General features: G+C 34.7%; 1 protein-coding gene and 1 long non-coding RNA gene across 2 annotated transcripts; both read right to left on the bottom strand.

Annotated features, from left to right (window-relative positions):
* Positions 1-303: 303 nt before the first annotated feature.
* Positions 304-27,462, bottom strand: LOC138135074 (odorant receptor Or1-like; the record flags this gene model as incomplete). The annotated part of the gene is made up of 7 exons (XM_069053713.1): positions 304-381; positions 437-592; positions 646-750; positions 801-900; positions 961-1,279; positions 1,917-1,964; positions 27,444-27,462. Coding segments are annotated over 7 exons (813 nt in total), but the record flags the coding sequence as incomplete, so codon positions are not given.
* Positions 23,047-24,002, bottom strand: LOC138135828 (uncharacterized). The gene is made up of 2 exons (XR_011161099.1): positions 23,578-24,002; positions 23,047-23,521 (listed from the first exon to the last, which is right to left on the bottom strand). It is a non-coding gene; the product is annotated as an uncharacterized lncRNA (long non-coding RNA).
* Positions 27,463-27,507: the final 45 nt, after the last annotated feature.

Here is a 27,507-nt window from a genome sequence, read left to right as displayed (position 1 = left end):
CTCCAAAGTAAAGCTATTCTTCAAAAAATTGTTCTACGTTATTATTTTCCACAATCATCTACACCATAAATAACAATAAACACTAAACTTTTCAGCCTGCATTTGAAGAAAACGCACTTCAAAGAGTGCACCTTCAGATCAATATATCTATGTGGGGGGAGTTCCGATTTTTTTTTATTTCGATATTTGGACTACTGAAGTGATCCGTTACAACGCTCTGAATTCGAAATTCGCGAATTTTGAGACACCCTGTGTATGTTGCTATATAATGGTCTCTATAGTGTTACATTTGCGGTGCTTAGAATTGCTCTTTATTTATGTCTTTTCCTCTGAATGAACTCTGTTCAAGACTGCAAAATATGACCAACTGGACTTTACTATCTAAAATAAAGATGAAGTCAAATGTGACCATAAGTGTGAAGATCGGTTAACATACAGCCATAAACGTTTCGAGAGATAATGTAAAGTAACCTCCTGCATAAAGTTTTAAAGGAGTTTGAGAACGGGTCATAAAATATAACAAATTTCTTTTGAGCACCTGCGAACAGGGAACCCATTCACACATATACGCAGACTGCGTAAGTTTTCCACTCTGAAAACAATTAATATACTTTTCATATAAAAGTTAAAAAGCAGACTGTTTACTTGAAGGATAACGTCGTTACCATAATAACACCAAAGGAATATTTCTAAAACCATACAACCTTGATAAAGTGTCATTGATAAAAACTGTAAACTTAAAACAGACACCTGAAATTTCTTGCTATTGTTAGCTGTCAAAATAACGTCGTTTTACATACCAGGCTCATTTGAAACATTGTTAAGCAAATAATTATTACACTGACAACAAACTGCCCCATAATGCAAGTGGTAAAGAGATCAGTCATATCATCAGCAAATCTAAAATCATTGATTTGCTATATTTCAACACATGTTGAATGTTGTTGGTGTGAGACTTACTGTATTATATTCTTATGATGGATAATGTTTTCAATGAGATTTTCATTAATCTCATTTTGTACCATTTGCAGTTCATTCGAATGTTTGTAATGTTTTTCTTGAAGAATTTCAAATGCATTATTTAGCAATTTCAATTGACCAGAAATAACCATGATGATTCCTGACAGAAATGTATCCATGCTGATATTAGCCAGTCCATTAATCATGGCACCCAACGTCAAATACATAAAGACAAACTCAAATATTGGAGACTTTTTGGTTTCAAAAGGGAACCATCCACTTAGAGGCAATTTAACATTCTCTTCCCGGTCATCTTTATCTAAGAAAGGAAAAATCCCCCACAGTACACATGTCGCAAATCCCATAAATAAAAATATCTTTGTTATTCGTCGAGAAATTCTAACATCATCTAGTAAAATTTTGCATTGTTCCTCAGTTTTTGGTCTAAATTCTTCCCTGTTAATACTGTTGATTAGTCGTCTAACTTTTGATTTGTGTACCACAAAAACATACAACTTTAAAGCTTGCACCACATGGGTTAGAAATAAAAATGACGCTTCCGTCATTTTTTCTATATCCCCAAAAACATTTATCATATTAGCAGTCTCGCTTACCATATATGAGATAAAAATGAATCCGACAAACAACACAGCATAGGTGTAATAAAGACCCTTGTGAAAAGATTTTTCAAAATCTGGACAAAAATATCCAAACATTTCAATGCATTTTACGTTGAAATTAATCACATCTCTCAGGTCTAATTTGTGCATAAATTGTTCAGCCATTTTTTCGTTTCTGGTATCTATTTTCGCATTGTCGTGAAATGACGGGTAATTAGCACATAATTACTAATTCACTGCAGCTTTGTGGGACTGGTACAACTAATAAATTATTGACAGTTCTGGGAGTGTGGAATAGTTTCACATAGGAGAAACTGAAGTCGATGTATCAGCAACGTAAATGTACAAAATTTACGAATATCAGAATATGACAAATTAAAATATCTTAGTGTGAAAGAGCAGAAACTGTAAGTTGTTCTTTATTTCCTTTACGTTCTCACTCATGTGAAAAATTGTTCATGATTTCATTGGTAGAAAACAGACTTGACGAGTATTGGATCTCTAACTAAATTGATAGAAAGGAAACACCCACATACAATAATAAGGTAATTGAAAAAATTTAAATATTCAGTTCCATGAATGTTTAGTCAATTGCGTCAACCTTCCACAACACCTGTAATTGTCTTATAAAATTTATAACAATAATTCCACCTAATTTTCATCGAAATCGTCCAATTATTCGTACATAATTATTGTCACGCCTGTTCACATTTATTTTATGTAGTACCTATAGTGTTTTGATGTGACTCTGACGGATGCAGTGATAAAACTATAATATTTTTGCAGGCTACTGTAAAACAACCAAATTTAAATGTTTTCAGCGCCGCTCGTTGCAAATAACGAATTGAATAACCGAGATTTGGAAACCAGAGGTTTTATGTTTCCTACCTGCCTATTCAGTTAACATGTATTTTAGAGAAAAATGAACCTTGATTAAGATATTTTTCAGATAAATTTATTTAATACGTGAAAGACAACCGTTTGCTATTTGCTGATCATTTGAATTTTATACAGAGTGTTTTCGACGTTGAGGCGTTCCTTGTAACACGAGGTACTACACATTATTCTTAAGAATTTTAGCCTAAATCTTCTTAGTAAAATGTTTCTATTAACGGAATTAATTGATTGTATATTTTTATTGTTTTCTAAAATTTTGAGTCCGGTCCTGTCCATTTCTCCGCTGTACTAGATTAATAACTAACCTGGCCCAGGATAGTGTCTTTCCGGAAATCGCTCTGCAGTACTCTTCTGGACGCCGCAGCTGCATTCTGATAACGTGATAACATTGCCCATACATTTGCAACAACATATCTGGAGCTCATTATTTTCCTAATAATAAAGTCATTTCCACTAATTAGATGACAACTCTGACAGTATTTTTGATTAACGTCCATGCTCATTTGATTTTTTTTGTCAATTCCAATTTCTAACAAATTAGCGCAAATTTGAGCCGGTTTCAAAAATTTCAAAAAAATTAACTTAATGTATCTTCATTGCCGTACACATTTTAGTAAGGTGTTTTGGCTAAAACTCTTTAGAACAACGCATACTATCGCATGTTAAAAGGAACGCCTCAACTTCGAAAACATCCTGTAGTTTTATAGCTCTACCCTTCAGTCAAGTGAAAATCCTATACTCTTACAACTTAACACGACAGATTGACTACTTTTATTCAACAATCAACAGAAACAGTAATTTCAATAAAATTACGGTTTACTAAAAATGTTTCTTATAATTTAATAGAATATTTATTCATTATGTATATTTTTGGCTATTAATGAACTTTTTGGACAAATGAAATATATGTATTTTTATGATTATGTATGTCAAAGTTGTTTAACTTTTTTTTGTCTTAACTAAAAATATTTTTGGCGGACCTAAATATCAGTTTATTTAAATTTCTCCTCAAAGCTGGCGTTGAAGAGTCGATTGTGAACGCACCACTCGTCAGTCTGCAGAGTAAAAACACGAAGAATGCAAAAGTATGATTAGATTTTAACAGCTGATCCGTGATCTGTAATCCGTGGTGCGTTCACAATCAACTCTTCAGCGCCAACTTTGAGGAGAAATTTAAATGAACACCGATATTTTAAATATAGATGGGTATAAAAGATCTCTGCCGGTGACTTCCATAACATTGGGTATTTAGTTCGATCCCTGCACTACAGAGAGCACAACAATTTAAAATCGTTCTTTACTTTTCCGTTAATTATTCAGGGATGCTAAACTTCGACGCCCAATAACACATTTTAGACGAAAATAATTTTGAAACAAAATCTTACCAACTGAATTCAACTGAAATTACAATTACGTCTACTAGATAACATGCATGCAACTGTATAATTATGACATAATTATTAATTCTCTCTTATATGCTAATTTATGTCTTTAAACACTGGTAATTATTTCGTCGACTGCATTTCCAGTCAGATAATCAATATAAAAATCAATAATTTTTCTGACATGTTCGAATTTAACGTCACGCATACATCACAGTTTATTTTAGGTTTTTGATCACCTCAGAGAATATCTTATTAATTGTCCTTGGTTATTCATATCTGCTCGGCCGCTTCGTACGTAAAACAACGTAAATTGTGCTTGATCCAAAATTTATTTCATCTGGAGTAATTAAAAACAATAATAGCATACCTGTCATAACAAGACGATTTTTACAAAACAATTGGTTTCGTTACTCGTCCTTTAGAACATCAATATTCACAACCTCCTCAATTATGTTCTGAATTATTTATTAACTCAGCTCATGTTTCATTGGCACCTTCATTTCGTAACGAACTCGAACGGCTGCCACTTCGTTCAAATATCTTTCAACGTACGAGTATGAGTGTGAAATAGCTAGCTATTTGCAAGTAATTAAATTTTTAGGTGAATATTATCAAACAATGAGTAATATATTTCAGACTTTTCATTTTATTAAATAACAAACTGATTTATGTGTAAAATGTGAAGCAAGAAGCGGAATTAAATGGTATATTTGTTAAATAATTTGTACATAATCGTCAGTTAAGTTTAAATGGTTAAAAAGTGATACCACCAAATAATAAATGCAATTACTACCGATGGATGGCAATATTAAAACATGAAGGAATTGAAAACTATTTTCTCAATACATTTCACGCAGCATTGAGGTAAAGAAAAACTCAATTTGAAGAAATACGAGGTGAAAATTTGTTTACAAAAATAATGTTACTTCTGTATACTACTAAATAAAAAATAAATACAATAAGTGAACAAGAATTTTGTATGTAATAAGTATAAATTTTATTTTTGTTGAGGAATTTATTGTTACATTTTCAGCTTTTAGATATAAAATATCATTAACCATAGGTACATGAAAATATTTATGTTTGATTGTATGATAATTCATGATTTATGAATTATGATATCGTTTATCGTCCATAAACTAGCTCTTAATGGACGGCGTCTATAATGATAAAGTAAAACGGACGCTTGTCAATTTTGGGTATTACTATCAAAATGAACGTCAAAATAACTAAATATCATAATTTTATTTAAATCAGGAAAGAATAGAATAGTAATAAAGATTCTTTGGCTTTTGCTGCAATTTCACTTACTTCGCTCATTATTGCAATCAGAAATATAGACGATTTCAGCTCACAAACGCTGTTAGTTTTCAAATGAATAGGTAGTAATAAACAACATCGTAACCACAGCAACAAAAACAGAACACTTCGGAATTATCGTAATTTTTAGAATCTATTAGTTTTGTATCTAAAAGAAATTTAACCTCACAATAATTAGGCTTTATGGACTCTATTTATTAGAATCGCTTGCAAGTTCGCTCTGCCATAAAATATAAGGCTCGCCTATAAACACCTATATTATGTACTTAAAACGTAAATAGCTATTATTTAAAAGAATACTAAATATGTTTTTAATAAAACAGTTAATTAAGTTATACCTTCAAAAAATAATAGCCTGTATCTATTACGGTAGGTACATTTAAGCACAAGTTGATTTTTAAATAAAACAACAAAAAAAAAATTACTAACAAGGTAAGATGTTATAACTTGCAAATTCTACACGATTCACAATTAATAATATGTTAATTGTCCCTCCACCACTCGGCGGCACGGCAATTTTACCGGAGTACATACACTATTACGGATATTACTATCAAGTAATAGTGCAGTGCTTATCAACATAATTACCGGCGTCTCGTCTCCGCATTTTTACTTTGTTGTGTATTATGTTCTGTGTCACTGTTAAGGAATTTCCTCACGATATGACATGAGTATAATAATATACTTTTCTGAATTTCAACTACTAATGTGTTACCGAAATCCAGAATTTTTACATTTTTAAAAAGAGATTGCGGTACTATTCCCGTTGCTAAAATTAAGTGGTAAAATCGATTTTTTTTCTAAACTTCAAAGATTTCTCATAGCAACGGAGAGCTCTAAATATTTATTAATTTTTGTGTTATGTGTATGTCTGTGTTATATTATTGGAATTTGGAACAGCTATATCTAAAAAATATGCTTGTTTTTGTTGTTTATTTAAAATAATAATGTCTGGTCTGTTATGCTGAATGTGAATATCAGTTAAAACTGTGCGATCAAAAAATAATTTGTAATTGTCATTTTCCAAACAACTTTCTGGTTTATAAATGTAATGTGGTTGTGTATCCTCTAATAAATTGAATTTAACAGCTAAATTCATGTGTATAATTTTAGCAAATATATCATGACGTTTCTTATATTCGCTTTGAGCCAAAACGGTGCAATGGTTAACCCTGCAGTTCCGCAAATCCTACATTTATCGATGATCGATTGTAAACCGCATGTGTTTTTTATAATTTCTTGTATTGATAACACGATATTGTATTGCAAATATAAAACCCTCAGTCTCAGGGTGAATATTTGATTTTTTAAGCCATGCATGAGAAGCCTGAATATTAATTTCTGGTTGTTCCAGTTCTTTAAAATATCTCCCATGTAAATACTTCTGTTTTATATTTGCTATAGTGTCAGGTACATTTGGCTCAACAATATCTGAAATTATACTCGTATTATCACTTAAATTTAAAGGTGTGTAACTTTTATCCACTGAAACCAAAGCATTAAAAAAGTGTTATCACGAGCTCTATTGAGAAAATATATATTTTTTTTATTATGTATTAATATTACATTATGTACTCGTATATGTTTGACTTTGACTGTTGGTGATACACTAAAGGATTCAAGTAATTAATTACGACTGTATAGTGGCCGTTTGGCGCCTAGCGACATTGTTAATGCTTTGGTAAATTGAAAGTCGTCTTAGAATCTAAATAAAAACCAAAATCTGGAAATTTGTACTGAAATTTGAATCTCATCTCGTCATCTCACTTAAAAATTTTATCCAGTGAAACATACAGGGTTGCGATTGTGTATGAAAGCGGTTACGTCCTGGTAAAATGGTTTATGCTAGAACCCTGAAATTTGAAATGCACTTAGGATTCATTAAAGCTACTTACTTAAGTATCAAATTAAAAACAAAACAAAAATCCATAAGTTTTCAAAATATGCAGAGCCAACTTGATTTTTTTAAATAGGAACATGGGTTAAATGGGGTATCATTAAAAAGCTTATTTTTTTTTATCAAATGATATAATAGGTTTAGTGATTTGTTCTACAGAATCTTAGAAAAAAATTAATACTAATACAAGTAAATGAAGCAAAGCAGCATTTAAAATCCGTCAAAAATTAAAGAAAACGTATGGCAGTAGAGAAACATCTGATTGAGAATATAAAAATTTTGTAAATAAGAGGAATAAGTAGTTGGGTACATAAGTTTGATATTATTAGGTAGGTATACAGTAATATTGTTTTCTAAGTTTTGGGCTCTTGAAATTTGTTATCTTTTCACACATCTTGTAATAAATGCTTTCAATGAAACTAAAATAACAAAAGTAAACGAAGCAACGAAAATTTATTAAAATGTATTGTTACGTTATTTATTAACAGACTTCGGGTCGAGATGCACTGGCGACTGCTTGAGAGTACAACCTAAATGTGGGGGTGGGTGGTGATAACCGGAAGAAAGAAAACTCCGAGTGGTTTAAACGAAATGAATATATTTTCCCCCCAGGCCTGCACACGTACAAATCTGATTATTTGATAATACAAACGTTTCTTACACTCAATAATTATGTACAAAAATTAAGGGTTGTGCCCTCGCCGCGACGAAAAAAAAGGAAAACTCGAAAAGTAAATTGAATTCAAAATCTAGATTTAAAAAAAAGGGGGAGAGCCGAAAGTGAAGCCCGATATCGTCCTCGACGCTATAGTGGAGTAACGTTAGGTTTTTATTTCGGAACCGGTAGCAAGAGCTCGGATTTGAACGAAATTTTTTTAATGTGTTATAAATAAAACATATTAAAACCTTTATAGGTTAAAAATTACCGCTCATTGTTTGTTTCATTATTTATTGTTTATTTATAAGAACTGAAATGAGTATATTGTTATATTGAAACTTGTTTGGAATTAATTGTATGTGGAAAAAGAAGAACAATAGGCAGATGTTCGATAGCCCGGTGTTGACCGGCTTTGATAGAAACACGTTCAGTTTGTCTTCTAGAGTCGCATAGTTAACATTTTTTGAAGAAAATATATAATTATTTTTATTTTTTTTTTTGACAAAAAAGTGTTTAGTAATACCATGCGATCGAAAATAAAAAAAAATCCAGAGGTCCGTGAGTAATACGCTTCAGTTGGAAACACGTAAAAATGTAATTCAAATGTCATCAGATGTCATTACAATGGAGAACTGTCATTATTAATTATTGACTATTAAAATTGATATTGCAATATGTTTACTTTAGAGCAAAAAAAATTTCATTGTGCAGTGTTACTTCAGAAACGGCGAATTGTCCTATTCAACACCTCTAGTTTTCGAGGAATTTCAACAAAAGTTTCCGGACTTTCAAGGCACTTACAGTGGAGAGTAAAAAAAACAGACATAATTTTTGACATAACAGTCATAGGTGTGAAACCGCCCTTCCTACATTTAAACTTATTTAGACTGATTGTGACAGTTTAGTTAATAACTGTGCTACAGTCGTGTCAAAAACAAATTACTCTCAAGGATTTAGGGATACTCGATACTAAGTTGCCATAAATTTGGTTAGGTTGGGGGCTATGTGGTTTCTGGTGGCAGACAAAAGATATCTCAAAAATGTAAGGCTGTGGCTAATTCCTTGTCACAGTTGCAAATTAATGACTAATGCCTCGCTAAGTGATAGATGATTTTTCGTTTCACAATCAATTTTGGTTTCTGTCGGCATATTTAATTGAACTTAATCCCTCAATTCATAGTAACCAACCTTAGGCATTCAAAATTAGTTCTGAAAATTCTAGTTACACAACATGAAAAACGTTATTTCTCTAAAAGTTCGAAATATAGGGAGTAATTTATTTTTGACAAGGTAGTAGGTACGCCGGATCAATTCTTCAAATGTTCCAGTTGTCATAAACTGTCATATTGACAATAAAGAATGGGTTATATTGAATTTTTGAAAATGTCACAATTTTTTTTACTCCCAATTGTACCAACAATTTGCCTTGATTATTTAGTTTTTCCATTTCTAAAAAACAACGTGTTCAAAAATAGACCACTGTAATTGCCCACCATCAACAATTTTAGATGAAAATTACATAGAAGAGGATGAAACCGGGGAAAATAACTATTTAATTTTTATAATACATCTCTTGTATATTTTTTACCAATACCCGTCACAATGATCGTTTGAAGAGTTCTACTCACTTTGAATTTTAAGTAATTCATTGTCTTAGAATTTTTTTTGGTATCATGTTGTATTGGTAGGTGCTATTTAAGTTATTCTTTGCCAAAGAATATCCGACAAACAAAACATTAAACACAGGAAATAAGATTTTAATGAAAAATGATAAAAGTTATTTTTTAGAAAAAAATTTTATGTTATAAAAAATTATCAAAATTTGAACAGTATTTTGAATTAGTATCTCGTATTGTCAAATTACAATTTTTAACACGTAAAACAACCGACAAAAACACAACATGGAAGTAGCGCAAACTTTTCAATAATTTATTTAAACAAAAGAATTCGGTTGCCATGGTGACCATAGCACTTCCGATGTTTGAAAATATCCCAATTTAACTATTATAAAAAAAATAAGCACAAATATAATTTCAAGATTATTTATTAAAGAAATCATAATGAGTCGCTTTTTGTGCCGGTGAGTTTATTTCCCACTATGAGCGTAAATTTTTAACCTATAAACGTTTTAGTATTTTGTATTCATGACATAAAAAAAAATAAAGTATTACAATCGGAACTCTTGCTACCGGTTCCGAAATAACGTATTTTTGTCTATCGTTACTCCACTACTATTCTTCTACGCCGCTCACGATCGGCGGAACCGTTCCCTCGGGCCTCATCTCGTTTCCCAAAAAAAAAACTGCTAAATTCGAAATAGAAAAGGAAGTCGCGCGGCGGACGAGGATACAAAAGATAATGAAATAAAATAAACAAGAACCCTTACAAAAAAAAAAAATATATCGGCTCGACCGGCTGTTTGCAGGCGAGGTCACCAGCAGACCGATAACTCAACCCGAACAAAAAAAACGTTGTGCCTGAAACGACGCGCTGGCTTCGCAAAAACAAAAAAAAATATTCTGGCCTTGATCGTCACGGGGCGGTCGACGTCTCTGGAGACCTGGACGTTCCTCGGGGACTTCCTGGGGCCCACGGTGGACGACGAAATCCAGGCGTGGAATTTGGCTCCGCACTCCGGCGTTTGGTTCTTCACGAACCTTCCGTCGGGGATCCGTAAATCCGCTCCTCGGCGTCTGGGTTTGGACTTCCTGGACTCTTCTTTCAGCCTCACCCTCTTCGGACCCTCGACGTCTCCACACCCTTTTCTCGCCGTTTCAGCCCCTTTCACAGTCCTGCACCGATCTGACCTCCCTGACCAAAGACCAAAGACAAAAGCCCTCTCCCCGCACTCCCTCCTATCTTTTATAGTTTCGCCCCTCTCAATTCGGGATATTATTATTTTTGACGGAAAACATCGTGCGCACAATGATCGAATCACGGACAAAACTTGTATTTTATTTTTAATGTAACAGTATCTATCGAGGTTTCTATTAACAATAGGTATGTTTCAAATTTATTTTTTTCTAACACTAATATCTTATACTGTTTCTACGGTGCATTTGAGCTCACACTTTATGTTTCCCATAAAATACGCTTTTTTCTATAAGACACGTCGTCAATAGCAACGTATCTTATAGAGTCATAAAATACGCTCACACACATCATTCAAGTAACATTTTATTCATCATTTTTACAGTAATTATCACAAAAGTGAAAAGTACAATTATTGAATTGGAATTGCCATATTAGCTTCGTGCTCTTGTTCTTAACATCTTCTTCTTTAACTTCTGCTGATTCATCCAATGCAAGTGCCCGGCCATCGAAAACTGGCAATTTTTACATTTTCTTCAAATGATTCTTGCCGTAATGTGAATTAACTTTTAATTAAGTTCTGCACACTTACCCCATATCAAGAAAAGCCAAAATGACATTATCCGTGATGCTTTTTTTATTGTTCCCGCCTTGAAACGAAACATACACCCTTTCGTATGCACTTTTAGCCTTCATTGGTAACAAATTGCCCCTTGTTTCTTATTACTTCTGGAACGTTTTGGCACATTTCAACGACGAAAATTGTTTTTTTCCAAATTTCTTGATATTATTACCATAGTACCCACGGTAACCTTCGCATTTTGTGTATTGTGACGCGCCTCAAATAATTTCTGAATTTATTAAACTTTCTGATAAGATGTTAGTGTCAGAAAAAATCTTGAAGATAATGCGTGTTTTATAGTTTAAAAATCGAGGTCGTAATGACCACAGGTAAGTTGCGCACAGCGGCAAAGTTTGTCCCAAACCAGCAGGCGGTCGGGGATTATCGAGAGGTAAGTTGCGCACGGACGTCAAGTTATTATCGCTGTAGGGGGTGGAGATTAAAAATTGTCGGTTTACTCAAAGTATCTTATTTTGACCTGTGCCTCTAATTTAATATCCAAATAAATAGAAGTAAATAGCAAATTAAAACTAGGTTTATATTGTAACCTTTCGACTTCCTTCACTTTTCCTCGATGATTTTTTTTTCTCCCTCATTTGGTGTATTGTTGGTTGCCGTATTCCCTCGGATGAAATTTTGCGGAAAAATACGAAACAAAAATAATGAGAAAAGAAATATTTATGGATCCTACGTTGTGTTTTATTTTTCATTTTATTTAATTAGGCTCTAACGAGAGGCCGTACCTTTGGAAGGTTTTCAAAGATGAAATTAAAACGCTTGCGCACAATTCACTTAAATTTTATTTAACAAATAATCGAGTGTGGTGGAGTTTGGTTTCAACAAATGATAGAAACAAATAAATGAAGTTAATAACAGAATTTGGTGGAAATTTGACCCAATGAGATTTGACTCGCGCCCCTCGAATTGAGATCTGACTCATGAATAAATGACTAAGCTGGGCAAATAAAGGAGTTTATGGCGCGAACAGCATTATACGAGTTTGAGATGCGAACTATGTGATCCGATTTAGATTTGACTTGTTTCCCCAATTAAATTGAACCCGACGCGATGCCCTGAAATCTCATAGATCACCCCGGTCTACTCCGGTGGTCGAAAATAAAAGGGAAAGAAGGTTCTAACAGGGCCAAAGGGTACCTCTCTTCACGTGTCAGCCGGCCTAGTTTGGTCGCTGGCCCCCTTGGGGGTGACGCGGCTAATTTTGTGCTCTTACGCCGGACCACAGCTTATTGAGTGCGACGGATACTGGCGGTAGCTTCCTGAACTCGAGAATCCAAGACATAAATAATGAATGGAAATGTTTTATAATAATTGCATACTGGTTCCCCTTGACAAGAGCACGTTTCCCTAATCGGTAAATGCAAGAAGATCACATACTTCGCGATAAAGAAATTAATATAAGATTCTAAAGAGTCACGTGGTCATCAAAACTCAAAGAAAATAATATAATATTTACTTTAGAACGATAAAGAACTAAATGCTGTTTGACTAATTAAATCGCGACTACAAATAATGTACAAGAATTAGAGAAATAATTTACCTTGTGAATGTAAAGAACGTGGTCACAAAATGGCTGCTGGAAGTACTGAACGTACCTCCGGCTACTTTGGAGATCAAACCCCGAGTGAATCAAAAAAGCCTTGTTTCCCGTCCCGCAATCGGTTTTATCATTTCTGGCGCACCCCACTTTCGCAACCCCTACTGGACCAAAGTGACCAATCAGCTCGGTTCTACTTTACGCCGACCGCGACACCCTTTCGATATCTCTAAAACTTTTGAAATTACAGTTTCCGTTTTCCACCATTAATTTAAATGTTTAAATTTAGACTTTTGTTAGGACCAGACCGAATGTACATAATTTGTTGTTGAATTAGAACTCTGAAAAAGAACACTAAATTACTGACTCTATACAATAATAAACATCAACATCAAGAAACAAACACAATTAAAAATGGAACAAATAGAATTAAACAGGAACACTGAATTACCGACTCTATACAGTAATAAAAATCAGCACCAAGAATTAAACAGAATTAAAATGAAACGAACATAATAAACATGAAACAAACAGAATTAAAATAGAACAAATTAACCTTATTTTGAAACCTAAATTGGGCTTGAAACGCTGTTACGTAATTGTCATGTCATGCAACTAAATTCCGTTGTTCTGCTACTTCTAAAAATTGTTCTACATTGGTTTGATTCCCCAAAACCGTTCTAATTAACAATTACTTCGTAAATTTCATTCTCTCTCTCTCACACGTCTGATTTCTATGACTACCTGTCTTTACCGTTACCCGGTCCTCTCTGTTTTCAACCGACTCCCTTTCTACTTTGCTTTGTTACTTTTCGAACTAAAAGTGCAAACGATTCTAGTTATTTTCTACGATAAAGCGCTGTGTTTTTTAATTTGCAATTCTCGCCCTTTAATTACAAATATGCCACAAATTTGAGAATGCTAAAAAAAAGTAAATTAACCTAATGAACATTAATTTTGTTGTCCTCTCAATTTGAAACCTGTTAACATCAAATTCATTAATTCAATTATCCCCTGATTTTAACTGGACTCCCCAAATTGTCGAACGAGTAAATTTTGCAATGTTTCTTTTCCCATAAAACTGTTATCTTTGTGTTGTGTCCGGACAGGACGTGTACCTGCATTTTCAAAGAAAGGTTGGCAGATTTCACTTGAGGAATGTGGTGCCGACACGGCTTCAATAAAATTTACAACTGACCAGCATTTCCGTCGCAAATGAACGGTATTTAAAATATTTCGTTGAAATTATTTTAAAATTAAAATTCTTAATTTATCGAACCTATTCGGACCGTTACAATATTTTTATTTTATTATTTAGTAAGTATTTACATACATATCATAAAATCTACAACTACATACATGTAAATAAAATACAAAACTAGACTGAAACATGTTTTGAAACATTTTTTTTTGCTGTAGTCATTTTTATGTAGGTGCTTGTCTGAAATGTTAGCAAAGAATCTACAAACACATAAATATTTGCGTGCGCAAAATAAAAACTTTTATTAAAATGCGAATGAAATGACTCGCAAACGTGTGTCGTACGAGTTTGTTCGCTCTTAACTTGGCTCCATAAATATGGTGGAAACCTAGATGACTCTTCGACATAATTTGTTACCAAATAGTCACAAAATTTGGTAAGAATGTCATTATCTGGTTTAGACGCCATAAGTTCAAAGCAAAAAATATCACCAATTTCATTGCTTGGAGAAAAAGGCAAATCAAATATTTTTTTAAGCCACTGTCCTTCTTCAGAACTCGGATATTTGTATTTGCTTGATAAGCCCAACTTCAAAATTTTTTTGTACCAAGCTTGTTTCAAATGAAAGAAACATCCTTTTATTTGAGCTTGCGGAAACGAGTGCTGAATGGCAAGGTGGATTCCATTTTCAAAGACGACAACAATTTTAATTGGGTTTAAAGTTAATCCAAATTTTGAACATTCTATATTAATGTGTTCAGACAACTTGCTATAGGTGTGGACGGTTTTATTCGGCAGTAAGGCAAACACTACTGGCACATAAAGACCGTTTTTGAAACCGTGCAATGTAAAAAATTGATAAAAATGCTGGCAAGCATATTGGAACGTCCCGTCCATTAAAATTACGTCCGCATTACAAAGAAAATGCAAATTTACAAAACAAGAAAAAATGACGTCAGGCGTCAAGGTAATGAATGAAGCTAGGAGGTCAATTTAGTAAATATAACGTTACATTTTTGTGACAAATGTCTGTTACCAACCCACGCGAAAGTCCCTAGTCTACTATGAGCCTAAATTTCAGGGATTAGTAAAGAAAAGTAGATAAAATAGTATATTATAATATTATCTACAACTATCCCATAATCTATGGATTACTAAGAGGATTTTGGCAAGTAATGACAGTTATAAAAATTAAAATTTGTTACACAGTCGAGGACTGGTTTACAAATCTATGAGGGGCATGATGACCAACTCAATAGACCGGGACCAATGGCTTAACGTGACTTCCGAATCACGAGACAGAATATAGCCTTTTTTTTTAATTTTTTAATTTCGCCCTGGGTCGGAATCGAACCCGCGACCCTCGCGTCCCTTAGGCTATATTCTGTCAATTGAATAATACTGAAAATTCGATGGAAAAATATTATTCAATCGTTATGTCAAAATTAAATTAAAAAAATCAAACATCACAGCTGTAAGGACAAGTTTTTAGTTGCTTCGATTTAAAAATCGCCCGTGCGCGAGGTTACATTTAGTTAAATGTGTTCTATTTCTGTGACTAAATATTTCCTTCGCAAAAGTTGCTAGTGCGCAGGGGGTCTAACTGAACAGGTGATCAGATTGAACCAATCGAAGTTTCGGATTCATGGGTTAATCGTGCATTAATAGTTATTTTTGTAATTTGCTTCCTTTTGATTCTCTAATAGACATATTAGCGAACGCGACGTCATCATCTGGAATGTCCTCATAGCCATTATTTCACGGAACATTTTACGAAAATTTTTAGGTTGGCAAAGCTTGATCCGTCATGCGTGTCAGTTTAAATTACAAAATGTGCAAAGAATTATTTATCAGGATTTATCAGGCAAGAAATTCGCGACCGTATTTTTTGCAATTTCACGTATTTCAGCGGGCGTACATGAAAGATTATCTTCCATATTCGTGTTTTGTGAAATTGGATAAAACAAAAAGCGACTTTGAAGACTTGATCAAATTTTCACTTTTAAAATTAAGACATTACCAACCGCCACAAAAATCCCTAAATCGAGGAAAGTAAATATTTTTGTTTAAAAACGGCTTAAAAAGGGCAAATCACAAAAAATAGTATAAAAAACTCGTTTCTTAAGACCTTGAAGCACTCATTCTTTAAAATAACTCGTGTCTACGCCACTCGTTTTTTAATCTTGAATTCGTGCTTCAAGACTGGTCTTATGAAACTTGTCTTTTAATATACTGAGATACCCGCTTTTGAATTCAAACCAACCGCCGACAAAAAAAAAAAGCAATGTTGGTACCGTAAGCGACCGCTAGGGGCGGGGGTGAAAGTCGACAGGGGATGAACGGCCATGTTTTTTTTTGGAGACACTTTTGTCTTGACTGCAGAGTAGTGCAGAAGTACGATGTATTTTTTGTGTGTTCAAATTGTGCAATTTTAGTTGTTTTTTTATTGAACTGTGCTAGATGTTGCTGTCCAGCTTCTGTTTTGAACTAGGTATGTGTTTGATTATTTCTGTTTTGCGCAAAATGTAGTTCAACAAAAATAAGACACAAATGGGTCGCACGTGGGTTTGAGATGTTTCCACCATGTTTTACAAAAATCCCCAATTATCTCGACCATCCCCGCGTATTACGCTTTAAATATTTATAAGCTTGCGAAGGAGCGTAAGGCAGTTTGGTTCTAGTTTTGCAAATTTTATAAAACCGTACGGACCATGTTTTTTTTGGGTCAAATCAGTTTTTTTTCAATTCACTAACTTTCCTAGAAGAGAAAAAAACACCAAGTTTGAGAGTGGGTCTGTGGCTTTCACAATTTATAAGCGCACGCCTTCATTTTCGATTCCCTTTTACTTAAGCCGAGTGACGCTTTTGGTGTAATAAGTACTTAGTTATTGCTCGACACTTTAATCAAAATTTCAAAGTTTCCACTTTCCATCCCGGTAGCAACCAATTGTGTTTATATTTCAAGTGTCTTCGTGGGTTTTTTTCTTAGCTAGGGATCTACTACATTTCGTTATTTCTACCACTTAGTCCCGGGGGCCCTCCATATTATTCAGGGAGCCCCCTTGTCGATGAACCGGCTAAGCTAGGGTCGACAGGACTGTTCTTTTATTTTCAGGTACCTATGTGTTATTGGTTGTTACCACTTTTCCATCCCAAACTGAAACTGTTCATAGATCACTCCGTCAACAAAGTTTTGTCGCGGTTTTCGCTTGTATTTTCCAGTTGCTGTAAATGTCAATTCTTCCTTATCGCGAGGGTCTCTCTCTGTTTGAGGGGTTTAGTTTCTCCTAACATCCCATCGTTGAACACGACCCCGCGACGCCTCGTTTAACATGTTGTGCCCCAAGAGAGACCCGAAAACCATAACGCTTGGCGGGGCTTGCTGAATGTTGGTCCGCAACGTCGCTCATGGTGTAAGTTGAATCCGAGTTCCTAGGCACAAAACTTCCGGAATGGTGATCTGTTCCCTAAGTTTTGGTACTTGACAAGCGTCGTTTGTTTTTGCTTTGAAATAGTCATATTCAACTCAACCGCTGAACTTAGAGTAGTTAAATTGTTGACTTAACGCAAAGCAGCTAGGACCTTTTCCTTTAGCACTAAATCACGGGTAGGCGGGAAATGTTAAAGTTATAAGGATAGGTACCACAGACCACCGGACCACCCAAGGCCACTCACTCCTTCTATAGCGTATCTGCCGCATTTTGTAAATTAACTTGGAAAAGAAAAAAAGGGATGCTAAAGTTCTCGTCTAGTGCCCGCTCCCGCTCGAACGGTCCGAAGTAACTGTTTTGTTTGTAATGTACATGACCCTCCTGTTTTTTCTGAATTTGAATTGTGTTGTTTATGAAATCAGTTTTGCTCGATTTTCACTAACTGTCCCGTCTACGTTGTCACTTCGGACTTGTTCGTATTTTTAGGAGAGGTTTTAGCAGAGCCTCATTCGGGGGTCTAGGGGAATGGCCAGAGCTCACCATTTTCCTAGAGTTCTAAATGAGTAGTCTTCTCACATTTGGGGTGACTTGGGTGCCCTCTCCCGAGACGTTTTATTATTCATTAATCCCGGCGTTAACAAAAATCATAACTTTGAATAAATAGTTGGTTTTAAATTATTGTGTTGTTTTATTTGCACTCTTCTGTGTGGTTCACAAACCCTGTTGGAACGAATCTGGTAATGTTTAATTTGTATTTAAAAAAAAAAACACACAACGTAGGGAAATTAACTAGGTACGATCACGCGCTCTTGGCCATTTTTGAATTTCGCGGGTTTTATTTTCATTGCGTATGTTGGTAGAAAAAAAAATGAGATGGCCGCTTGGTGGGAATTTTGAATTACCCACTTGGTTCATCACAATACTATTACACAATTAGTGGGATAAAAGCAATATTACAGGATTCGAGTGTGAAGATTGCAGATGACGAGGGACTTGCCCGAGTTCATCTGTAATCACACGAGTTTCCTGTAATATGCTTTAGCCCACGTGTTATGTACAAAATTTTATCTTAGATCGCCCCGAATTAAAAAAAAAAAGTAAATCTTATTTATTTCCGCCAGTCTCATCACACCACTCAGTGGAATAATGACTTACTTATCCCACTGAGTGGGGTAATGAAGCTCACTTATCCCACTGAGTGGAGCGAGGCCTCCGTGAAAATACAGGCCGCGACCAAGAAATAGTGACGTCACGAAATCCGGCTCACTACTGTGTAACTTATAATATCCAATATAAAGAAAATTATATATTTCAATGAGTAAAACTGAATATTGTTTGAAGAAAAATAATTATTATGATAAAAAACAATAAAGAGGGTTTTCCACATCACCTTAGAGGTACCCAATACATGCGTTGGCTCTTGTGGAGGCCTCGCCAATAGTCCTATCTCTATATGTTTTATAAGTTTAACTCTTAAATTTAAGTAATTTTCTTTTTGATGGATCTTTATTTTGGGTGCTAATTTGGTCGTTGATTAATTTTGAATAATTATTAAGAAATATATTGGCAAGAATATGACTATTTCAATATCAATTTCGACTTCAATGTTTTGTTACATAAAATACATTTGTCATTAATTTCTTCTACATATTTTTCCAATTTTAACATTGTCAACTCCCGTAAAATGATCCTTTGTTTACCGCTTCTTAGAAATTCAGTTTCATATTTATCAGAAATAAGCTCACTAAATACCTGTCTGATGTGCCTTAATAAAAGTTTCAAAGAATAATTCAGGGGGTTGTTTTTTAGAGCATCTCTTGTTAAATTTTTTAAATATTCACCAACATTTGCAGAGTCGTTTTCGCCATAGTTGGTAAAATTTATAACAAAATCTGAATTGGTGGTAATGTATGTTAAACAATTTGAACAATCGTTAACAAATTTAATTAGTGAATGTGCACAGTTTGCGGCAATATAGAACAAACATGACAATATAGCAGAATTTGGGGATGTATCAAATGAATTCTTTTATATATCTGAAAAGAAAGAGATGTTTTCAGATAACCGAAAAAGACCATTATCATTTTTATTTCTGTCATCCACTGAAAAGTCTTTTAAAGAAAATGTTCCAAATGTTTTGTTGGATTAAATGACTCCCTATGAATGCATTTAATCCATCTTTTTTTTATTTCTTTATCTTTTGGAAAAGAAAAGACGGTCACATACATATTAGTACTCTCGTAATTGCTTGAACAATAAATTTCAGGCATATTTAATGAAAGGAAAAAGACTCACCCAGGTAAATATTTAGTCAAATGATGTTTATTATTATATCCTAAAGGGCACCAACCAAAAGTTTATTTTATACCTAACTAATAATATATAACTTTCACTGTTTTCATTTGTTGCAAAACACAAATTTTCGGTGCACTTCAAACACAGCCAGCGGCCATATATTAGCTGACGCCGCTGACGCTAACAGCATCAATCAATCACTTGAAATGAATTAACGTTTTTCACTGATTTCAAGAGTTGTCTTCAACATAAATTTGATAAATATAAGAAGACTACCACCTTTAATTTATCACTTTTACTTTCTTGAAGTTTTTTTGACACTTTTTACAAAGAAAACTTGCGAAAACGGGACTGTTTACACGCCGCGATAAACGAACAAATAGACTGTTTTGAGCTCCCGCTCGACGCATCACATGGACGAGAGCCTGATGGTCTGACGTCAGATCACGTGACACAAGCTTTGTTCGCGGCCTCTATCTATCTCGGAGGTTACGAGTGGAGTAATGAAATGCGTCCAGTAATAAAGTTCCTTATTCCACTCAAATGAGTGGGATAAGTGTCATTTATCTCACGGGATTAGATAAAATTTAATTCTCTTTTTATAAACTGGCCCTTAGTGTAATTTTGTTTTCATTAACTTTATTCAACAGGTGGTGGTTATTTAGGTTTGGCACGGTTTATACATACAGCTACTTTAGTATACATAAAATTTCTGTATTCCACTGCACAAGCCCAACACCACATGATTCCTGATGACACAAATTGCAAAGAAATATTAGGTTTTTTGAATTATTCAGAATTTAAGATTATTGCTACACCCTGGAAAGACCGTATTCTACTTTTTGAAATTTATAATATGTATGTAGGTATAGTCCGTAAAATCTCGCTAGATCAGGTTTGAGGTTATATCAGTAGTTTTCAAATGTCAGAAAAGTTTCAGGTGTAACCAAATTTTATACCAAAAACAAGAAATAAAGACGATAATCACACTAAAAAGTGCAACTGAACATGTACAGGAAAATGGGAATTTATTTAATGGATTATATAAGCAGTTTACCTAATCAGAATCTAACCCCCAATCGTCTTCCGAATACGATTCTGCGGAAGAGGAATGTCCTCAATTGGTAGATTTCCCATAAATTTTTTCCAGTCCTCTCTAATCAGTTCCTCGCAATGACGAACCCATATATTAAAAGAAAATACCCCGAATATGATGTGTGCATCTTTACTGCAATTTAACATGGTCGGTTTTTCTGTCTGCATTTCTTCACGTAATCTAATCATAGCCAATTTTTCTCGTTGTGGTAGATCCTTGTTTTCGGAAACTCATTTCACTTTTTATTTTTATTTAAATGTAATTGCGGCTTCAATAGCGCAAGCGCCTTCACATCAAAATGACTGACATACAGTTGACATTTTACGTTGCCAATCTAATAACTATCAAATAACCAGTGGCTTATACCAACATGACAACACTTTGACAATTGATTTAAAAAAAAATTGGAGTATATTTATTTAATACATAAATACATCTTGATAAAAGTACCTACTCGTATTAGTTCTCTGAATCCAATAAACTTTCTTGAGCAATGCTACACTGTCGTTATACAATCCTGAAAGTAAAATTCCTCAAAATTTGAAAAATAGTCATAAACCGGTTTTGAACTAAGAAACGGAACGGAAAGTTAGCAGGAATTCTTTAAGTTTTGATTTAAATGGTATTAAATCAGACAAATAAGGGCGATGTGGCGGCAAATTAATGTTTTTCTTTCTGGAAACCATATTTGTATTGATGTAAATTGATTCAGTTTTTTGTTAAACCTAATCTTTTTTCATACATTCTTGTTTCAATCCTTCCGAAATTACCTTTGCTTTCTTTGAATACGATTTTGTTTCTGGTATGTAAGGATAAACTTAGGTCCCTCAAATGACTCAAATAAAACAAATCTGTTAAATCTGTGCTAAACTAAAACCAGTTGTTTTCACTGTTCCCATGGTTACGCGCAAAACTAAAAATTTGACAGGAGCGACTACGCGATGCGAACATCCGTGATGTGGGCAGACGTTTATTTATTAATTTTTGTTAAACTTTAAGGTTTTAGGCTTTAATCATGCATAAGATAGTGTATGTACTGAGGACGTAAACTGTCTTTTAAGGCCTTAATACAAAAATAACTATTATTAATATTTAGTGCAATAATAATCTATTAATAGTGTAATAGCACGTACCCACAGATAAATTAACAATAAATAAATTTTAAAAAATACGTAAGTATTTGAATTTTTTTTGTTATTATTTTGCACACACTACCTCTACATTTATTTACACATTGAGGAACACCAGTTTATTTATTACTCATTCATCTCAGTCTACAAAATCAGCTTTTGTCCCTAAATAAGCTGGTGAATTAACGCACACAGTGTACAGCTTTTTTTTTTTAATTTGATTTAGTTTGTCGGATTTGAGATTTGTCATAAACGATTCAGATACCTATGTTGCTTAGATACTGTCATTCTTACAACCACCAACAATTAATTCCTGAGTAGGTACTGTTACGATTTAAATTTCGCGGCAAATCGTAAATGCTAGAAGGTTCGCGAACGTTCCAGAACGGGCTCTCGGACCCCGACTTCCGGTGCCGGCCGCGACAAATTTGCGAGAGGAGGGGAAAAGATATAAAGGTGGAACAGACGCCATTTTAGAGGTTCTCGATCAGGTTCTCGACTATACTCCATTCTTTATCTTGGTGAGTGGTCGATGCGATCAAGCAAGCCATGGGTAGTTTTGTAAGTTTAACTTTTTCCACCAAATTTGTGTGTCGTGTAAATCAAATATTAACTGTCATCGCTGTCATTCAGATTCAAAATCTTCGTCACTTCGTCAAGCATTCATGTCCAAATCTCACGATTTTATGTCGCGAAATGTAAATATGTAAGCCGTACACATCGATTCTTAAATTTAACCATTCCCGATATGAAAATTATCGGCGTCCGTCGTCGGTCAGTCCGACCGAACCCTAGATGAAGAGAAATAGATAGGCCACTCTCTCTCTCAAAAGAGAAACATAAAGTAACACATTTTGTAGCGCCATCTGTTGAAGGTATGGGTTTACACAGCCACTAAAAGGTCTCAGAAATACAGATTTCTTTAACGTAAAACATCCGAGAAAAATGCGCGGGATATTCAAATGATATATTTTTTTTTCCAAGGAATTGCAGTCGCCCAATCAACACTAATCACAATCAACATTGTATGTACATAAAAATATAATATTTTACGTTAAAATAAAATATTAAATAATTATATGTAACACAACTTTGATTAAAATGTGATTAGTGTTGAATGAGCAACCTAAAAAAAATACATACACAAAGAGAATGGTAACAATAAAAAAAAATACAAACTTTCAAACTATATTATAACTACTGTCATTATGTAACAAAATGATGGGACAAAACAACGTACACATAAATAAATATATTTCCTACAAGAAGCACCCAATTGCTGAGAGCACAGTACATACGACAAGATTACAGATAATGATCTCAACTCTCTAAAGACAATAGTCGGCATTCTACAGCGTCGAGGATTGTCTTCAGAGAGTCAAAGTGTATGTCACACCTTGTAGCGAACTGATTAAAGTTGTTACACATTAAAATGACCGGCGACTTAAGTAACACATTTGTTCTGTAGCTAGGAATATAAAACGTAGTAGAAATATGTAGTTAACTTAACAGTAACACAAACCGGAACACTGCAGAAAAGCGAAAGAGCGGAGATCCAAAGACGAACTGTTCACGACCTGCGAAAGAACGAAAAAAAGTAAAAAACGAAACAGAGTTCGCACCACAGAACACCTAAGCACGTGCTAAAAACAACTTGGTTACTTGGTCTTGGTATTTTTATTTTACCAATTTTACCCACCAAGTTTCTGTTGGCAGTGTCATGGAGGAACGATGGTGGGGCCATCTATAAAAAGTATGATTAACTAAATATGTGTTTCCATGACCAACTTCATTCATATTCGCTTCGCTTCTATATGGCCGTTTCAATTTTGAATTTTACATGCAATCAAATGTTCCCATTTGATGGACATCTACTAGCGACATCTCCTCAACAAACAAGCAAACTACAAATGAATTTGACATTAACGTCAATTAATTAACGTCAAGGTCAATGGCCTCATTTTTATGTTATTACTGTTATCAGCCCATTAAAAAAAAAACACGAAGACGAAAATGTTGGGTTTAATTTAACTAGATGACAACACTAACAAAACACATTTTTAAAGGTAAGAGCACTATTTATAACTTCAAAACTTTTCAGCTCAGTGGTTTACTGTTCAAGTTTATTCTACACCAATATTACTAAGCAGCCGTTTTAATAATAACATTGCATACTGCAGCTTTGTGGTCTGCACAGGAAAACGCTAAATTTTGAAGGAGGTGATCATACAGCAAGTCATGCAAATGAATACATGGTTTCTCATATTGTAGAAATGGTACCTAACAGCTTTTGTACTATATTTACAATTCTCAATAATGCCTACAAATGAATCACTGGGATACAGCAATTGACTCTGATTTTGAAGGGCTATTAATCTTAACAAAGATCCTAGTATGATGGTGGATAAAAGTGATATAAAAGATCACTTTGACAAATATGTATTGTTTTGCAGTGAAGAAGCAGGTTAATTTTCATCTGAGGACTGGGTCAGGATATGAATTCGTACAAACAACGGTTCTAAAATAACTAAAGGAAACATTTTGCATGTTGTATATTTTGGATCTGAATTCCTACAAATACGAATGGGGCAGCGTCTTTAGTGAGTGTCACTTTTTTTGAAGATGATCTGTAATTTTGTTGAGATCTATAATACCATTTAATAAACTATTTACCTTCTATTTAGAAATTTTATTCAAAAAATAGTACAAGATCTTTTAAGAGACTTTAACCATTTGTTTCTGACCGGGATCGCTTGGAAATTGGAAAAAAGGCTTCAAATTTCCACAAATAAAACACTTTCTGCCCATTTTGTTAAAAAATCAACATAATAAACCCGAATTTATTTAAACTTTAGAATGAATAAGTTGTCAACTTGACGGAAGAGGGCGACACATGATGCACGTTTCATGGACTACTTTGCAGGAACAAATTTTTGCTAAATTGAGACGGCCATATAGAAGCGAAGCGGATATGAATGAAGTTGGTCATGGTGTTTCTCGCTGTTTCATATGAAGTGCCAACCCCCTGGACCGAACATTATTCCCGTCCCGTGCCGGGCAATATTGCAAAGAAGCTTGGGTGTGAGAAAGTAACCAGTAACCCGACCAAATTTGACCGGAAAGTGTGTAGCCGGTCTAGAACATTTTGAAATTCCCAAGCAAGTTATTAAAATTTTAGAAAACGATGCGATAGGAAGATGACACGTTTGAGGTTATGTCTCTGTCGTCTCGGTGCATATCGTGCATATGAATGATGAGCAATTTAACCCGGAAAATAATAAATAGAAAGAGTTTGCGGCGTCTCTGTAAGTACATTATTGTAATATTTGAATATTTTTCAACAACTACCAACGCACTTTTCCAGTGGAACTTTCAAAAATCCCTAAATTCAACTTGACGGCTGAAATTTTCCCAAACACCACTCACTAAGATAAAGAATGGAGTATATAGTCTTTGCCAAAACCAAATAACCACCAACACTGCATTCTACCCAAAAAATCAACCGGCAACGTTGTGTTCTCAGATTTGATTGGTCTAGCATTCTACGGGGTGATCAAATAGGACTGTTTAAGTTGGTAACACTGAATTGTATTTTACATCGTATAACAGGAGTAACTTTCGGTTGTTGATGGCTTGTCGTTGTTAATGCTATACCTACATCAGATATTTGTCAAATAAACCAACAAAACATATCCGGTTGCAGTGTTATAAATAACCGAATTAAAAAATTTTCTTAATTATACTGCCAACTTAAACAGTCCTTCTTGATCACCCGGTAGTAATATCAAAATTGCCATTATACATTTAGTGTAATTTTGTTTTCACCAACTTAATTCAACAGGTGGTGGTTATTTGGGTTTGGCACGGCCATGATAGAAAGAAGACTGGTATACCCACTCACCGCCATTTTGAGAGCCAAATTTGGGACCAGCTGGTGCCCGCAAAATAGTTCATAAAAATTCGCTAGATGGCAGTGTCTGTTTCGGGGACTGTCACTGTTGAACTTTGTACGTTAAATTTTAAAGTTTCAAATATTAGACAATTGTGATTTTTGCTAAAAATGAAAAAGTGTGTGCTTTGTGGCAATATAAAATCTATAAATATGGATATATCCTTATTCAAAACTCATAAATGACAGTCCCTCGTACATACAGCGCCATCTAGTAGTAACTTTTGAAGCTCACACCTGGGGTGCCTTTTTGACACGCTTATTTATTAGAGAAGTATAGGGAAGTGGGCGTACCAGTTCTTATGTATATCGTGGGCACGGCCTATAGTTCCCGTCAGAGGTTTACGACCGATCCGTGTGTGAGTGTTTGTGTTCAAAGGGGGAGATTAGGGGGTGTTTTCTCAGTGCAACAGGTGCTGGCGAACCCGTGGAGGAAGACCGAAGCGGCTGGGAATTCGTTCAAGAGGAACTCCAACCGTACGTTGCGGCGGATTTAGGCTTCCTTCACGAGGGTCATCGACCCTACGCGTCAGCGGATCATTTTCGCCACCCTGTTGGGCCGGCGTCATCCCCCAGGATCCCACCAGAGAGCAGGACCTCACACCGGACTGTCCCTGGCCGAGGAACCCGAGTCCAGGAGCAACTCGTATCTGGCAAGGTCCTTCAGCGTTTTTCCCTTTCTGTCCGCCATTTTGGCATTTCTTTTACATAGTACACGCTATCAGACCTGGAGCGCGTTCATAAATACTCTGGGTAGGTATAAAGGTTACCCGTGGGTCACCCAAACGCCGTTCACAAATTAAAATTGGGAGAATAATCACGCTACCCCAGATCGTTCACAAATGTTTAGAGTGACACAAGGAGTGTGCCCATGTTACCGATGTCTAGCGGTGCGGGAGAAATTACCCATACGTCAGATTTGACGTCTGTCAAATATCTGGCGGCAGTGAAGCGGCGGCTGCGTGAAAAAAATATGTTCTAAGGTGTTTTTATACATTTTTAAATTATGTTTTCAATAATGGGGACAAAATTTTCGAAACTGGAATGGCTGACTGCAATGCATTTGAAATTATCTGTTGGTTAACCCCGGTGCAATCCGTTCAACATATCCAATTCTTAAAGGTATTCCTTGTGCAACCACACTTATATTCTCTTCTTCCCCTTCCTGTATTGAATCCGGGGATAACAAATTTACAGGGAAAAACCGTTTTTTGGACCACAAACAATTAATTTTCTTTTCGGCCTCCCAATCTGGGAAATATAGCGTTACCTTACACTTTAGGTCAAGGGAGGTGCGATTTCCCGTACAATGTCAAAAATTTCTAGTGGAATGTGGGAAAAATCTAGTGGAGTACGGGAAAAATGTGCGGACACCGTTGATTTATTCTTTTCACAGTTACTTTAAAATTAAAGTGTCCATACGTTACTTTAATTTAGTGTAAAAAAACACATTTCCCTGTATAATTTTTCCGATAAATGTGTTTGTTTAATTTATATCGATCGAAAAAGAAAATAATCGTAACAGGGAAAATACAACCTATTGGGTTGGCAGCTGTATATGTCAAAAAGTTTGACAATTGTCAGGTATTTCATAAATATCTGCAAAACTAAACCACAGAAGTTGATATATGGTTTTGTGTACCTACTTTATCCAGTACTAGCTGTTAGTGCTAAAGTGCA

This window comes from Tenebrio molitor, chromosome 7 (assembly GCF_963966145.1).
Source record: "Tenebrio molitor chromosome 7, icTenMoli1.1, whole genome shotgun sequence".
In the NCBI taxonomy this organism is placed as follows: domain Eukaryota; kingdom Metazoa; phylum Arthropoda; class Insecta; order Coleoptera; family Tenebrionidae; genus Tenebrio; species Tenebrio molitor.
Note: the sequence above shows the minus strand (reverse complement) of the source record. Positions and strands in the feature narration are given on the sequence as shown.